This window comes from Macaca fascicularis, chromosome 9, assembly GCF_037993035.2.
Source record: "Macaca fascicularis isolate 582-1 chromosome 9, T2T-MFA8v1.1".
NCBI lineage: Eukaryota > Metazoa > Chordata > Mammalia > Primates > Cercopithecidae > Macaca > Macaca fascicularis.
The window spans coordinates 78,236,400-78,252,583 of NC_088383.1; the positions used below are offsets into that span (position 1 = coordinate 78,236,400).

The 16,184-nt window shown below is 44.3% G+C and overlaps 1 protein-coding gene across 17 annotated transcripts in view; it reads left to right on the forward strand.

The window, feature by feature from the left end:
* PBLD (phenazine biosynthesis like protein domain containing) overlaps positions 1 to 16,184 on the forward strand; it is a 46,015-nt gene that overhangs the window by 842 nt on the left and 28,989 nt on the right. For 6 of the 17 annotated variants that reach the window (XM_005565705.4, XM_074001975.1, XM_074001979.1 and 3 more), the window contains exon 1: positions 73 to 176. The exons of 5 other annotated variants lie outside the window; for them this stretch is intronic. Coding sequence is in view for 5 of the 12 variants with exons in the window: in XM_045362085.3 (XP_045218020.1) it covers positions 497 to 623 (127 nt within the window). In the remaining 7 variants the exon portion in view is untranslated. Of the gene's footprint in view, positions 1 to 72; positions 624 to 16,184 lie in introns of those variants that run through there. 6 more of the 17 variants (XM_045362085.3, XM_065521013.2, XM_065521014.2 and 3 more) reach the window with 3 other exon arrangements.

A 16,184-nucleotide genomic window follows, 5' to 3' on the forward strand; every position in this document is an offset into this window, starting at 1 on the left:
TGGGAGGGAGCGAGCAAGAAGTGGGGGGCGGAGCGAGAACTGCGAAGGCGGCCGGCCCCACTCTCGCGAGACGGGAAAGTCAGGTTCGCCTGGCGCTGGCAGCACGAAGCGCGCCTGCGCGGTGGTGGGCTGCCCAGCTGTTGGGGGCGAGATAGACAGAGCAGAGGCTGGTCCAGGTAAAGAGCTGTCGTGTGTGCAGTCTTTCTTGCTTACGGTAGAACCATCCAGTTTTCGGGGCATACCATTCTGCCGCCTCGGGGCGATGGCAATGAAAGTTCTGCCAGTGTGTAGAAGGAACTGTGCTGTCGCGGTCTGGAGAAGTTCTCCAGTGATCTGCCCCCACCGTGAACAAATTCCGTGAGGGCCCCGCCCTTGCTCGGCATCGACGGCGCGGAAAGGGCGCCACGTGGTTCGGCCGGCAGACGCGGGGCGGATTTTCTGGTCCACCATGTTTGCATTGTGCAATGAAAAATAGAAGTGTTTCTGGGCCGCGAAGATGAAAACGTCCACCGAGGCCGATTTCGGCTCTCGGGCTGGGTGTCCGCCTCCTTCTGGCCCGGAGCTGCTGGCCGTCCCCCAGCGCGGTTCGTCCCGGTGCGCCGCGCGGGACCCGGGTTTCTTGGGTGAATTCCTGTACACGTTTCCGTTCTCTCTGCAAATCCTTCCTCTCTTTCTCCTCTGGCCTTCGCATTTTCATCTCTCCCGCCGTCAGTGCCTCGGGGACTGATTAGCCTGTGGAGGCCGACGTTGGGTTGTTTTCTATAGTTTTGCGTTGTTGAAAATTGCGCTTCCAAGTGACACCTAATAAGTACATTTTGGTTTTGCAGTCATGCCACTAAGGTTCTTAATGACACATTATGGCCTTTTTTTTAAGTTCCAAAAAAGGCCGGCCGCGGTGGCTCACGCCTTTGAGAGGCCGAGGCGGGAGGATCGCCTGAGCCTAAGGGTTGGAGACCAGCCTGGGCAACATAGTGAGGCGCTGTCTTTACAAAAAATACAAAGATTAGCTGGGCGTGATGGCAGCGCACGGGAGTAGATGGGACTCCCGAGTAGTCCCAGCTACTCGGGAGGCTGGGCAAGAGGATGGTTTGTGCCCTGGAGGTTGAGGCTGCAGTGAGTCGTGATTGCACCAGTGCGCTCCAGCCTGGGCGACCTTGTGTCAAAAACAACAACAACAAAAAAAAACCCGAATTTCTGCGCGAAGAGTTAAGGGGAAGCCTGGGAAAGAGATCAGTGCAAGTTCATCCTGGCTAACACGGTGAAATCCTATCTCTACTAAAAAAAAAAAAAAAAAAAAAAAAAGCCGAGCGTAGGTGGCTTGCCCCTGTAGTCTCAGCTACTCAGGAGGCTGAGGCAGGAGAATGGAGTGGACCCAGGAGGTGGAGCTTGTAGTGAGCCGAGATCGCACCACTGCACTCCAGCCTTGGTGACCGAGCGAGACTCCGTCCCACACCCTCCCACACACACAAAAAATCAGTGCAAGTTCCAGTGCAAGGCGTCAGGAAGATGGCATAATGTTAGAAATGTGGGTGAAGCTAGATTGTAGATAGTCTTCAATGTCTGGCCAAAAGACTTTGAACTTTGTGGTACAGACATTGGGAAGTCTGTTGGAGGTAGGGTGGGAGGTGTTAGCAACGTAGGAGGATGTATAATTTTTTCTCCCATGAGATCTGCGGTGTGTAGGATGTAAGACATTTTAAGGCTTTAATTCATCCTCAAACCTGCCTAAGACGAGTGTGGGGCAGTAAGAACATGGTGCTCACATACCCACAATGGCCCACTCCCTAAAAGTACTGAGTGGAAGGCAGAAAGGACAGTGTTATCACAATTAAAAGAGATGGAAAACCAAACAAGGATGCTGTGATAACAATGGCTCATATTTATTTTTCAGGGTTGTAAAGAGTCAGCAAATTGAGTATAGTGTGTAGCATAACCTACACACTGTACTCTTACAACCCTGAAAAATAAGTATCTTCATTTTATAGATGAAGTGCCTAAGTCCTAGAGAAGTGAAAATAGTTGCCCAAGGTCACACAGTTGAGTGGTAGAGCTAGAATTGGAGCCCATATGGTTTTACCCAAGGGCCAGGGTCTTAAAACACTATGAACCTTCGTGAGGTTACAAATATCTATAACTTAAGGAAACAGACATCGTTTTTGGAAAATTGAGGTTATGTCACCTAATTAACACTGGAGTTACCATTTCAGGAGACCTGTGGTTACTAGCTTATTGGCTGGAGACTTTTTGAACAGGCCTGAAACTTTATAGTCCCATTATCACTGACACTGTGAGTCCCAACCCCTCTCCCTCCTTTTAAAAAAATAATTGCTGTATTAATAAGACTCTAAGCTCCCACAATTCTGATGGAGTTCTTCCCTTGGTCCTCCTAGGTTCAAGTTACATGGCTATTTTTATCCTTTCGGTCTTTCAAACTGATTTGGTAGATGGAATTCTGTAATCTCCTTCACTCCTTGCTTGAATTCAATTTGTTTTACTGCCTGACTGAATTTGGCATTCCTGCCGCATATTTTGTGTGGTTATGGGTCACAATCTGAAAATCATTCTAATGACATGAATGATTTTTCACTACCAAACTGCTGCTTGCTTGCTTGCTTGCCATAATTTCTTTGGATTACGCACTCTTTGCCAATGTGCATGCTCAGTAAGGACTTGAAATTGGTTTACACATTCCCTTTGCCTTTTTATTGTTACAGTAGGAAGTTTTGAGTTAAAAAATACACTATATAGGCTGGGTGTGGTGGCTCATGCCTGTAATCCCAGCACTTTGGGAGGCTGAGGCAGGTGGATCACGTGAGGTCAGGAGTTTGAGACCAACCTGACCAACATAGTGAAACTGTCTCTACTAAAACTACAAAAATTAGCTGGGCATGGTGGCACATGCCTATAATCTCAGCTACTTGGGAGACTGAGGCACAAGAATTGCTTGAACCTGGTGGGGCAGAGATTGCAGTGAGCCGAGATCGTGCCACTGCACTCCAGCCTGGGTGACAGAACGAGTCTCCGTCTCAAAACAAAAAACAAAATGCTACATAGGCATAAATGTACATTTTATTTGGCTTCCTACTTTACTACTTCTCTTAAAACAACAACAACAACAACAAAATCTTGTCAACTATTCCCATTTGCAAGTTGTATCCTGTAAATAAGGCTTGGTGAGACTGGCTCACCACTGCTCCAGTGATCCCTACAGAATTGTTTCCAGACCTATCTCTGTGGGATTGTTTCCATAGAGATGGTTAGAACCAAGGACTCCCAGCTGCTTTTGGGACTTTCTTTGTCTTCCTTTCCATCATTCCAGTGCTTTCCTGTTAGCACAGAGATCAGAGGGACCCTGGAGAGGATCTTGTTAGAGACCATAATGAGAGAAAAGATGAAAAAGGAAAAGGAAATAGAAGTACCCATGCGACCCAGAGGAAAACAAGACAACGAACACGTGATCATGTGTTACACTATCAGGTTGAAGAGGAGAGGAAAATTCCGTGCAGAGCCTGAGAGAAAAAAAAGAAAGAGAAATGGAAAGAGATTACACCCTTGGGGGGGAGGGAAGGCACATAAACGAAAATTTGGTTAAGATATTTGTTCACATATCCCCAATGGCATTGTAAAGTACCATAAAAACTGGATTATCATAATCTTTTGCCTATATGAAAAGCAAATAAGCTAAAAAATGTAACAAAATCCACTAAATCTCATCTAATTAAGGTAGTTAATACCTTTTAAACACTAAGTTTGTGTAAGACTGTGAAATGCTTATTCTTTGGTTTACATCCTATATCTATTGTCTTTAGAAAACACTGATCTCGGCCGGGCGCGGTGGCTCAAGCCTGTAATCCCAGCACTTTGGGAGGCCGAGACGGGCGGATCACAAGGTCAGGAGATCGAGACCAGCCTGGCTAATACGGTGAAACCCCGTCTCTACTAAAAAATACAAAAAACTAGCCGGGTGAGGTGGCGGGCGCCTGTAGTCCCAGCTACTCAGGAGGCTGAGGCAGGAGAATGGCGTAGACCCGGGAGGCGGAGCTTGCAGTGAGCTGAGATGCGGCCACTGCACTCCAGCCTGGGCGACAGAGCGAGACTCCGTCTCCAAAAAAAAAAAAAAAGAAAAGAAAACACTGATCTCCTTTACTATGGTTCAACATTGTTTCTCAAGACAAGGCTGAATTACACAGTTTATATTCTTGATATTTTTTTGTTTCTCTGAGTCACCTAAGTGTTCTTTGTGAATCTGGCAACCAAAAGACCTATTCAATCTTAATAATTATACTAAGTAAACAAATGAAAACTCAAAAGGAAGAAAGCACCTAAACACATTTTTTCTCTAATTTTTGAAAATAAACATTCTTTTTGTTCCAGTGAATTGCTGTGAAGGCTAGGGAAAGCGGCTTAAAAAGATAGCTACTTAAATAATTGAAATCAAATTATTATACTGCTTTTCATATGTCATAAGCACATTAATAACTTCGAAAATACAGCATTGATAATACGGTAATAGACCATTTCCCCCAACATGATTTTTTTTTTTTTTTTTTTTGAGGTGGAATCTTGCTCTGTCGCCCAGGCTGGAGTACAGTGGCATGATCTCGGCTCCCTGCAACCTCCGCCTCCTGGGTTCAGGCAATTCTCCTGCCTCAGCCTCCTGAGTAGCTGGGATTACAAGCATGCGTGACCACGCCCAGCTAATATTTGTATGTTTAGTAGAGATGGGGTTTCACCATGTTGGTCAGGCTGGTCTTGAACTCTTGACCTCGTGATCCACCTGCCTCAGCCTCCCCAAAATGCTGGGATTACAGGCGTGAGCCAGAGCGCCCGGCCCCAACCAGATTTTAAGCTTCTTGGTGGTAGATAAAAATATAGCTCTTGTTATTCATATACCTATGTTTTTCAGTCTACAGACAATAACGATGGTCACACTGGGGGCAGTAAGTAATTCATTTTCACTGCAGTCTTGCAAAGTTATTGTTTCATGGACCAAGAAATGAAAAAACCAGGAGATAAAGTAATGTTTCAAAGTTTACCAAAAAAGTAAATGGCAAAACTTAGACTTGACTTCGTAATCAGGGAGTCCCAGTTCTGACACTAGCTACCAGTGAATTGATTCTGAACCAGTTAACTTTTCTGAACCCCAGTTTTTTTTGTTTTTTGAGGTGGAGTCTTGCTCTGTTGCCAGTGGCGCGATCTCGGCTTACTGCAACTCTCGGCTCCCTGGTTCAAGCGATTCTCTTGCCTCAGCCTCCTGAGTAGCTGGGATTACAGGCATGTGCCACCACACCCAGCTAATTTTTATAGTTTTGGTAGAGACGGGGTTTCACCATGTGGCCGGGATGGTCTCGATCTCTTGACCTCGTGATCTGCCCACCTCAGCTTCCCAAAGTGCTGGGATTACAGGCATGAGCCACCATGCCTGGCTACCTCAGTTTCTTAATCTCTAAAATGGGTTGTTAGGTTATTGGAGATTAGTAATTGAAATAATGTTAATTCTAGTTCCATGCTGTTTTATTTATTTGTGTTTGTCAGAGCATTGTTAATGAATCTGGTTCATTCCTGCTAAACTCATTTAATAACAGTGAATTTAATAGAATTTTTAAAGTAAGTACAGTATCCTAAGAACTATATTGGGAGCTAGGAAATTATTTCAGTGAAATCTGTAACTCATATGAACTATTCTGTGGGCAGAATAAATAATATTTCACATGTAATGTACTGCTGATTTTCCAATATAGGCAGATGCAGCTGTTATTAATAAATGGAAATTGATTTGAGAGCATTACTGAATTCCTAGTAGGTCAGCATATGTTTCCATCCATCCATAAAAACTACAAGTACAGCTTGGCACAGCGGCTCATGCCTGTAATCCCAGCACTCTAGGAGGCCGAAGCTGGCGGATCACTTGAGGTCAGGAGTTCAAGCTCAGCCTGGGCAACATGGTGAGACCACGTCTCTACTAAAAATACAAAAATAATTAACTGGGCATGATGCTGCACACCTGTAGGCCCAGCTACTTGGGAGGCAGAGGTTGTGGTGAGCTGAGATCGTGCCACTGCACTCCAACCTCTGCAACAACAAGACTCTGTCTCAAAAAACAAAAACAAAATAAAAAACCAAGTACATTCTATAATGTTGGATGAGCTAAAAAAAAAAAGAAAAAGAAAAAATGCAAGTACATAATGCGAACCTGTCCCTGACTTTCAAGAGCATACAGATACATTCCATTACATTAAACTATAGCAAGTGATAAAATAGGGTAAGCACAGAGTATTTGGGGAGCGTAGAATCTGGCCATTCACACAGTCTAGGGCTTCAGAGAAAGCTTTCTGAAGGAGACAACTCCTGAGCTAAGTGTTGGAGGATAAGTAATATTTAGCTGGGCAATGAAAAATAGGAAAAGCATTTACAGTTGAGGACGCAGTAAGATCCAAGGCATGGATGTACAAAATAACTTGGCAGAAGTGGAAACTCTAAGCAGGTGAAACATTGTAAAATAAGGAAGTAGATATGAACCAGATCTTGGAGAAGTTTGTGTGCTACCCTATGGAGCTGGAATTTTAAGATTGATGATCAATGTAGTGTTTTTTGGGGGTTTTTTTGTATTGTTTTTGAGATGGAGTCTCACTGTGTTTCCCAGGCTTGAGTGCAGTGGCATGATCTCAGCTCATTGCAACCTTTGCCTCCCAGGTTCAAGTAATTCTCCTGCCTTAGCCTCCTGAGTAGCAGGGATTACAGGCATACACCACCATGCCTGGCTAATTTTTGTATCTTTAGGTAGACACGGGGTTTCACCATGTTGGCCAGGCTGGTCTCAAACTCCTCACCTCAAGTGATCCACCTGCCTTGGCCACACAGAGTGCTGGGATTATGGGCATGAGCCACCACGCCTGGCCAATGTAGTGGGTTTTTGTTTTGTTTTGTTTTGTTTTTTCCCCCGAGATGGAGTCTTGCTTTGTCATCCAGGCTGGAGTGCAGTGGCACAATCTCGGCTCACTGCAGCTTCCGCCTCCCAGGTTCAAGCAATTCTCCTGCCTCAGCTTCCTGAGTAGCTGGGATTACAGGTGCCTGCCACCACACCCAGCTAATTTTTGTATTTTCAGTAGAAACAGCGTTTCACCATGTTGGCTAGGCTGGTCTTGAACTCCTGACCTCGTGATCTGCCTGTCTCGGCCTCCCAAAGTGCTGGGATTACAGGCGTGAGCAACTGTGCCTAACCCAATGTAGTGTTTTAATTAGATAGTTCTGATTAAAGTGTGGAGAGTTGGCCGGGTGTGATGGCTCACACCTGTAATCCTAGCACTTTGGGAGGCCAAGGCAGGTGGATCATTTGAGGTCAGGAGTTCAAGACCAGCCTGGCCAACATGGTGAAACCCTGTCTGTACTAAAAATACAAAAATTAGCCGGGCAGTAGTGGCGCATGCCTGTAATCCTAGCTGCTTGGGAGGCTGAGGCAGGAGAATTGCTTGAGCCTGTGAGGTGGAGGCTGCGGTGAGCCGAGATTGTGCCACTGCACTCCAGTCTGAGCAGGTGAGACCCTTGTCTCCAAATAAATAAATAAATAAATAAATAAATAAATAAAGTGTGGAGGGTAGATATTGGGAGGGTAAGAAGAGAGAAGGCTAGGAGAAGGACCAGTAGAGATGATAAGCGGAGGCTGCAGTGAGCCAAGATTGTGCCACTGCACTCCAGTCTGGGCAAGTGAGACCCTGTCTCTAAATAAATAAATAAATAAATAAATAAAGTGTGGAGGGTAGATACTGGGAGGGTAAGAAGAGAGAAGACTAGGAGAAGGACCAGTAGAGATGATAAGCACTTAAACTAGAGCAATGGTATTAGGGATAGATACAGGAGGCTCTCTTTAAGAAATATTTGGCTGGGCACAGTGGCTCACACCTGTAATCCCAGCACTTTGGGAGGCCAAGGCGGGCGGATCACGAGGTCAAGAGATCGAGACCATCCTGGCCAACATGGTGAAACCCCATCTCTACAAAAAATACAAAAATTAGCTGGGCATGGTGGCATGCACCTGTTACACAGGCACCTGTTATCCCAGCTACTTGGGAGGCTGAGGCAGGAGAATCGCTTGAACCCGGGAGGCAGAGGTTGCAGTGAGCTGAGATTGCACCACTGCACTCTAGCCTGGCAACAGAGCAAGGCATGGTGGCGCATACCTGTAGTCCCAGCTCCATCTCAAAAAAAAAAAAAAAGAAAGAAAAAAGAAAAATTTAGGAGCTATTTATCAGCAGGGTTTAGTGCTTGAGTAGAGAGCCTGTGCATGGGTGAGTAAAAAGAGGTCAAGGATGAATTATTTTTGGCTTAGGGTTGGATGCTGAGAATTGTAACTGACATAGGAAATACAGGAATATTGGGTGTGTTGATTTTGAGATGCCATGTACTGTCTGAGTGAATGTGTCTAGTAGGAAATTAATCTGGGATAGGAATGTAGATTTGGCATTCATTGACATATATTTTGCTTTTATACTTCAAAATAAGTTTTTTGGGATGGCCTTAGGCTAAGTAAATTTGCTGTGGAATCTGTTATAAAAACCAGAATGAGAATTTATTATTTACAATGAAAAATATAACTGTCAAACAAATGGAATGCAAATTGTCCCACTGTTTTTGTGGGGGATACTTCTGAATATTCTACGTGAAAGGAAGTATACTCTATTAGTTATTATTGCCGTGTAACAAATTGCTCCAAAACTTAACAGCTTAAAACAACAAACTTTTATTATTTCACAATTTCTGTGGGTCAGAAATCTTGGGGCAGCTTAGCTGAATGCTTCTAGCCCAGGATCTCTTTTTCTTCTTTTTTGAGATGGAGTCTCCCTCTGTCCCTCAGGCTGGGGTGCAGTGGTGCCATCTCAGCTCACTGCAACCTCTGCCTCCTGGGTTCAAGCTGTTCTCCTGCCTCAGCCTCCTGAGTAGCTGGGATTACAGGCATGCTCCATGAAGCCTGGCTAATTTTTGTATTTTTAGTAGAGATGGGTTTTCCCCATGTTGGCCCAGCTGGTCTTGAACCCCTGACCTCATGTGATCCACCCACTTTGGTGTCCCAAAGTGCTAGGATTACATGTGTGAGCCATCCCATGTCCAGCCTAGGGTCTCTTATAAAGGTATAATTAAAGCGTCAGCTGGACCTACAGTTATCTCAAGGGTTAACTAGGGTAGGATCTGCTTAAAAACTCACTCCCATGGCTATTGGCAGGCCTCAGATCATTTTAAAAAAAAAAAAAATTTTAGATTTTGGAATAGTTGTAGATTTACAGAAAAATTGCAAAGATATTACATAGAGTTCCTATATGTGGCTCACTCAGTTTCCTCTGTTAGCATCTTATATTTGGCTGGCACAGTGGCTCACACCTGTAATCCCAGCACTTTGGGAGGCCAAGGAGGGAGGATTGCTTGAGACCAGGAGTTTGAGACCAGACTGAGCAACATAGTGAGATCTCATTTCTGCTAACAATTGTTTTTTTTTTTTTTTTTTTTTTTAATTAGCCAGATGTGGTGGTGTGTGCCTCTAGTCCCAGTTAACGGAGAGGCTCACTTGAGCCTGTCCAAGGTTGCAGTGAGCTATGATTCTACCGCTGCACTCCAGCCTGGGCAACAGAGTGAGGCCCTGTCTCAAAAAAAACAAAACAAAACAAATCTTACATTGATGGTAGTAGCTATGCTACATTTGTCACAAGTTATGAAATTACACTGGTCCATTACCTTTTTTTTTTTTTTTGAGACAGGGTCTCACTGTGTCACCCAGTCTGGAGTGTAGTGGTACAATCATGGTTCATTGCAGCCTCGACCTCCCAGGCTCAAGCAGTCCTCCTGCCTTAGCCTCCCAAGTAGCTGGGACTGCAGGTGTGTGCCACCAAGCCGGTTTTTTTTTTTTTTTAATTTTTTGTCGAGACGAGATCTCTGTATGTTGCCCAGCCTGGTCTCGAACTCCTGGACTCCAGTGAGCCTTCTACCTCAGCCTCCCGAAGTGCTAGGATTACAGTTGTGAGCCACCATGCCCAGCTCTGATCCATTGCTATTAACTAAACTCCAAATTTTAGGTAGAGCTCAGTAGTTTTCCCCTAATGTCCTTTTTCTGTTCCAGGATCCCATCCAGGATACCACATTACATTATCATCATGTCTCCTTAGCATCTGTTGGTCAGGTATTTTGTGGAATATCCTTCAATTTGGGGTTTTTCTGATGTTTTTCTCAGAATTAGACAGGGGTTATAGATTCTTGGGAGGAAAACCACAGAGGTAAAGTGCCATCCTCTTCACATGGTAATAACATGACTCTTTACCTTGATCACCTGGCTGAGGTAGTGTTTGCTAGGTTTCTCCACTGTAAAGTTACTCTTTACTGTCTTTCCATACTGTGTTATTTGGAAGCAACTTACTGAGTGCAGCCCATACTCAGGGTCCAGGGGAAGTTAAGCTCCATCTCCTGGAAAGGAGATTAGGTAGTTAGCTAGATAAGCTATTTGGAATTCTGTAAGGAAGTTTGTCTCTTCTCCTCCATTTATTTATGTAGTCTTTCATTTATGTGGGTATGGGTTATGGATATTAATTTTATCTTTGGGTTATAGTCCAATACTATGTTGCTTATTTTGTTATTCAAATTGTTCTTGCTTAGGCCATTGGGAGCTCTTCCAGGTTGACTCCTGTATTCCTTTTTATTTATTTTTTTGAGTACTGGCTTGCTTTCTAGTACTAGAAGAGATTCCAGCCTCACCTGCTCTTTTCTCTGCACTTATGCTACAATCAGTCATGTCTCCAGGAAGCTCCAGGTCTTTTTACTATTGGAGAATGTTGTTTAATTTCCACATTTTTTTGAATTTCCCAAATTTCCTTTCCCATCTGTTATGTAATTTCATTCTATTGTGGTTGAGGGACATGCTTTTTATTATTTCAGCCCTTTACATTTATTGAGACTTCTTTTATGGGCTAACAAATGGCCTACTCTGGAGAATGTTTCATGTGCTCTTGAGGAGAAGTGTTGTCTGCTGTTGTTGTGAAGTGTTCTGTAGGCGTCTGTTGGGTCTAGTTGGTTTATAGTGTTACTCAAGTCTTCTGTTTCCTTGATGATCTTCTGTCTAGCTGTTTCATCCACTGTTGAAAGTAGGCATTGAAATCTCCAGCTACAGTCGGTTCTCTGTACCTGTGGATCCTGTATCTGTGGAGTTAATCAACCATTGATCAAAAATACTAAAAGAAGAAAGAAGGAAAAGAAAAAGAAGAAAGAAAAGAAAAAAAACCTAAAAATATTAAAAGGGGTTGGGGCTGGGGTCGGTGTCTCATGCCTGTAATCCCAGCACTTTGGGAGGCCGAGGTGGGTGGATCACCTGAGGTCAGGAGTTCCAGACCAGCCTGGCCAACGTGGTGAAACTCCATTTCTGCTAAAAGTACAAAAGTTAGCTGGGCGTAGTGGTGCGTGCCTGTAGTCCCAGCTACTCGGGAGGCTGAGGCAGGAGAATTGCTCAAACACCGGAGGCAGAGGTTGCAGTGAGCTGAGATCGTGCCATTGCACTCCAGCCTGGGCAACAGAGTAAGACTCTGTCTCAAAAAAAAAAAAGGGGGGGTAGATAGAGCACAATGGCTCACACCTGTAATCCCAGCACTTTGGGAGGCTGAGGCGGGCAGATCACCTGAGGTCAGGAGTTTGAAACCGGCCTGACCAACATGGAGAAACCTGGTCGCTACTAAAAGTACAAAATTAGCCAGGCATGATGCCACATGCCTGTAATCCTAGCTACTTGAGAGGCTGAGGCAGGAGAATTGCTTGAACCCTGGAGGCGGAGGTTGCTGTGAGCCGAGATTGTGCCACTGCATTCCAGCCACTGTATTCCAGCCGGGGCAGCTAGAGCGAAACTCCATCTCAAAATAAATAAATACATAAAAATAAATAAATAGCTGGGTGCGGTGGCTCAAGCCTGTAATCCCAGCACTTTGGGAGGCCAAGACGGGCGGATCACGAGGTCAGGAGGTTGAGACCATCCCAGCTAACACAGTGAAACCCCATCTCTACTAAAAAATCCAAAAAACTAGCCGGGCGAGGTGGCGGGTGCCTGTAGTCCCAGCTACTTGGGAGACTGAGGCAGGAGAATGGCATAAACCTGGGAGGCGGAGCTTGCAGTGAGCCGAGATCTGGCCACTGCACTCCAGCCTGGGCGACAGAGCGAGACTCCATCTCAAAATAAATAAATAAATAAATAAATAAATAAATAAAATAAAATAAAAAAGTTTGTGTCTTGTGGAAAGCATTTAGTTAGTTTTTTGTTTCGTTTTGTCTTTTTCTTTTTTTGAGACGGAGTCTTCCTCTGTCACCCAGGCCATAGTGCAGCGTTGTGATCTCAACTCACTGCAAGCTCCGCCTTCCAGGTTCAAGTGATTCTCCTGCCTCAGCCTCCTGAGTAGCTGGGTTTACTGGCACACACCACCACACCTGGCTAATTTTTTTTTTTTTTTTTTTTTTTGAGACGGAGTCTCGTTGTCTCCCAGGCTGGAGTGCAGTGGCGCCATCTCGGCTCACTGCAAGCTCCGCCTCCCGGGTTTACGCCATTCTCCTGCCTCAGCCTCCCGAGTAACTGGGACTACAGGCGCCCGCCGGAACGCCCGGCTAATTTGTTTGTATTTTTAGTAGAGACGGGGTTTCACTGTGTTAGCCAGGATGGTCTCGATTTCCTGACCTCGTGATCCACCCGCCTCGGCCTCCCAGAGTGCTGGGATTACAGGCATGAGCCACCGCGCCTGGCCAATTTTTGTATTTTTAATAGAGACGGGGATTCACCATGTTGGCCAGACTGGTCTCGAACTCCTGGCCTCAAGCAGTCTACCTGCCTTGGCCTCCCAAAGTGCTGGGATTACAGGCCTGAGTCACTATGCCCAGCAAATTAGATTACTTTTTAAAATGCAGTGTACTGATCTTTGCCCTTTGTTTGGAGAGTTTAAGCACTTAAACGTAATTACTGATAAGGTAGAGTTCCTGACTGCTATTTTGATGTTTGTTTTCTATATGTCTCATGTCTTTGTTGTTCCTTTTACTCCTGCATTACTGCCTTTTTTAAGGTAACTTGATATTTTCATCCTATTTTTTTCCACTCTCCATCAGTTTAGTCCCAACTAGATATTTTCTTGTGTACCATTGTTATTTCTCTTTCCTTCTCCTCCCTCCCTCCCTCCCTCCCTCCCTCCTTCCCTCCCTCCCACCTTCCCTCCCTCCATCCCTCCCTTCCTTCCTTCCTTCCTTCCTTCCTTCCTTCCTTCCTTCCTTCCTTCCTTCCTTCCTTCCTTCCTTCCTCCATTTCTTCTTTCCTCTTTCTTTCTTCTTTGAGACAAAGTCTCACTCTGTTGCTTAGGCTGGAGTACAGTGATATGATCATACCTCACTGCAGCTGTGAACTTCTGGACTCAAACAGTCCTCTTGCCTCATCCTCCCACAGTGTTGGGGTTATAGATGTGAGCCACTGTACCCAACTCACTTCATTTTCTATATATTTTGAGTCATTTTCTAACGGTTGCCTGGAGAATTATATTTAACATTTAAGTTTGTAATAATCTAGTTTAGATTAACAGAAACTTAATAGTATAAAAAACTGCACTTATATAACTCCATTCCCACCTCACCTGTTTGTGATTTTCTTGCCATTCAAATATATCTTTTTACATTTTATGGGCATCAATACAGATTTATGACTATTGCTTTATGTAGTTGTCTTTTTTTTTTTTTTTTTTGAGACAGGATTTCACTCTGTTACCAAGGCTACAATGCAGTGGCATGATCATATCTCACTGCAGCCTCCAACTCCTGAGCTCAAGGGAACCTCCAGCCTCAACCTTTCATGCCACCCTCCCTGGCTTTTTTTTTTTTTTTTTTAAATAAAGGCAGGGTCTTGCTGTGTTTCCTAGACTGGTTTTGAACTTCTGGCCTCAAGCAGTTCTCTCACCTTTCTCCCAAAGGGATTATGGGCACTAGCCACCTTGTCTGGTCTACTGGTGCTCTTTATTTACTTTATTTTTTTATTGTGGTAAAAACTACCTAACATTATATTTACCCTCTTAACCATTTTGAAGTTAAACTCAATAGTAATAAGTATATTCATATCATTGTGCAACGAATCTCTAAACTTTTTGTTTTTTTGTTTTTCATGGGACAGGGTCTTACTCTGTCACTGCCCAGGCTGGAGTGCAGTGGTGTGATCTCAGGTCACTGCAACCCCCGCCTCCTGGGCTCAACCAGTTCTCATGCCTCAACCTCCCGAGTAGCTGGAATAACAGGCACACACCACCATGCTCAGCTGATTTTTGTATTTTTAGTAGAGACGGGGTTTCACCATGTTGGCCAGGCTGGTCTTGAACTCCTGACCTCAAGTCATGCACCCTTCTAGGCCTCCCAAAGTGCTAGGATTACAGGTGCAAGCCACCATGCCTGGCCATCAGAGCTTTTTCAAAACCCCTTCTGGACATCTCATTCCCTTGCTATTTCTTATCAACTTTTGATTAGCCTATCATTTGCCTTAGCTATTATCCACTGACTTAGGCAGCCATGGTGCTATTAAACAGTTGCTGTTTGTTTTTGACAAACAACCCTGGAGGAGAGGCTGTTTGTGTTGGGTGAGCTTTGACTCAGGTCAATAAAGATAAGCCACAACTGGGCGTAGTGGCTCACGCCTGTGATCCCAGCACTTTGGGAGGCCGAGGCAGGTGGATCACCTGAGGTCAGGAGTTCGAGACCAGCCTGACCAACATGGCAAAACCCCGTCTCGACTAAAAATACAAAAACTAGCTGGGCATGGTGGCAGGTGCCTGTAATCCCAACTACTTGGGAGGTTGAGGCAGGAAAATCGCTTGAACCCGGGAGGTGGAGGTTGCAGTGAACCAAGACCGTACCATTGCATTCCATCCTGGGCAACAGAGTAAGACTCTGTCTCAAATAAATAAATTAATTTAAATTAAAAATAATACAAAAATCAACCTGGTGTGGTGTCGTGCTCCTGTAATCCCAGCTACTTAGGAGGCTGAGGCAGAAGAATCGCTTGAACCTGGCAGGCGGAGATTGCAGTGAGCCGAGATCGCGCCACTGCACTCTAGCCCGGGTGACAGAGTGAGATTCTGTCTCAAAAAAAAAAAAAAAAAAGGCAATCCTAAAGAATATGTGGACCCAGTTTTCCTCATTAATTTCAAGATAGAGCAAAACTCCACCAGTGCTTTATAAAAAGATTCATAAGTCTTTAACTGTGAAACTGCAAATTCTAAGTTTAGGCTGGGTATAGTGGCTCACGCCTGTAATCCCAGCACTTTGGGAGGCTGAGGTGGGTGGATCACCTGAGGTAAGGAGTTTGAGACCAGCCTGGCCAACATAGTGAAACCCCATCTCTACTAAAAATGCAAAAATTAGCTGGGCGCAGTGGTGCACGCCTGTAATCCCAGCTACTTGGGAGGCTGAGGCAGGAGAATCGCGTGAACCTGGGAGGCAGAGGTTGCAGTGAGCCAAGATTGTGCCCCTGCACTCCAGCCTGGGTGACAGGGTGAGACTTTGTCTCCACAAATAAATAAATAAGTAAAAATAAAAATACAAATTAAGTTTAAAATATAAACCTCCAGTTCAATTTGATTGTTAAGTACAGCTTCCTTAATAGAGCAGCAGAAAGAACCTAAACAATTTGTGGCATATGGAAAAGGGCTTTTTTGTTGTTGTTGTCTTTTTTTGGCATGTGGTAAAGGTTTTACCACTACAAAGTACTGAACCATGTTTTCTTATTTAGAAAGCATCTTAATATCAATTTATAACTATTTTCTGAAGTCCCTTCCAGGCCCTTGAGCTTTTGAGGAGCAAGAATGTGGATCTTAACACCAAAGTGTTTTCATAAAATTTGTTTGGTAAATGGTAAATCATGATGATAATATGAGAATCCTAAATTTTAGCAGAAAAGTGAAAAAATTCCCAAACATCAGGTGTTTGAACATAAATCCGGTTGAGGAATTCAGAACTAACCTATGAACATTTTAACAAAGGTGGTGTTCGGAGCTTCTGTGACGTCCAGGAAGTATGCATAAAAGTAAACACAAAGTAGTTGAACACTACATATATAGTATTTGAATAGATCTATATTAGTAGCTAGGTGAAACTAATTTAGAAGTTAATTTTCTTCAGGCAACAAAACAAAAAGTAGACAAATGGGATTA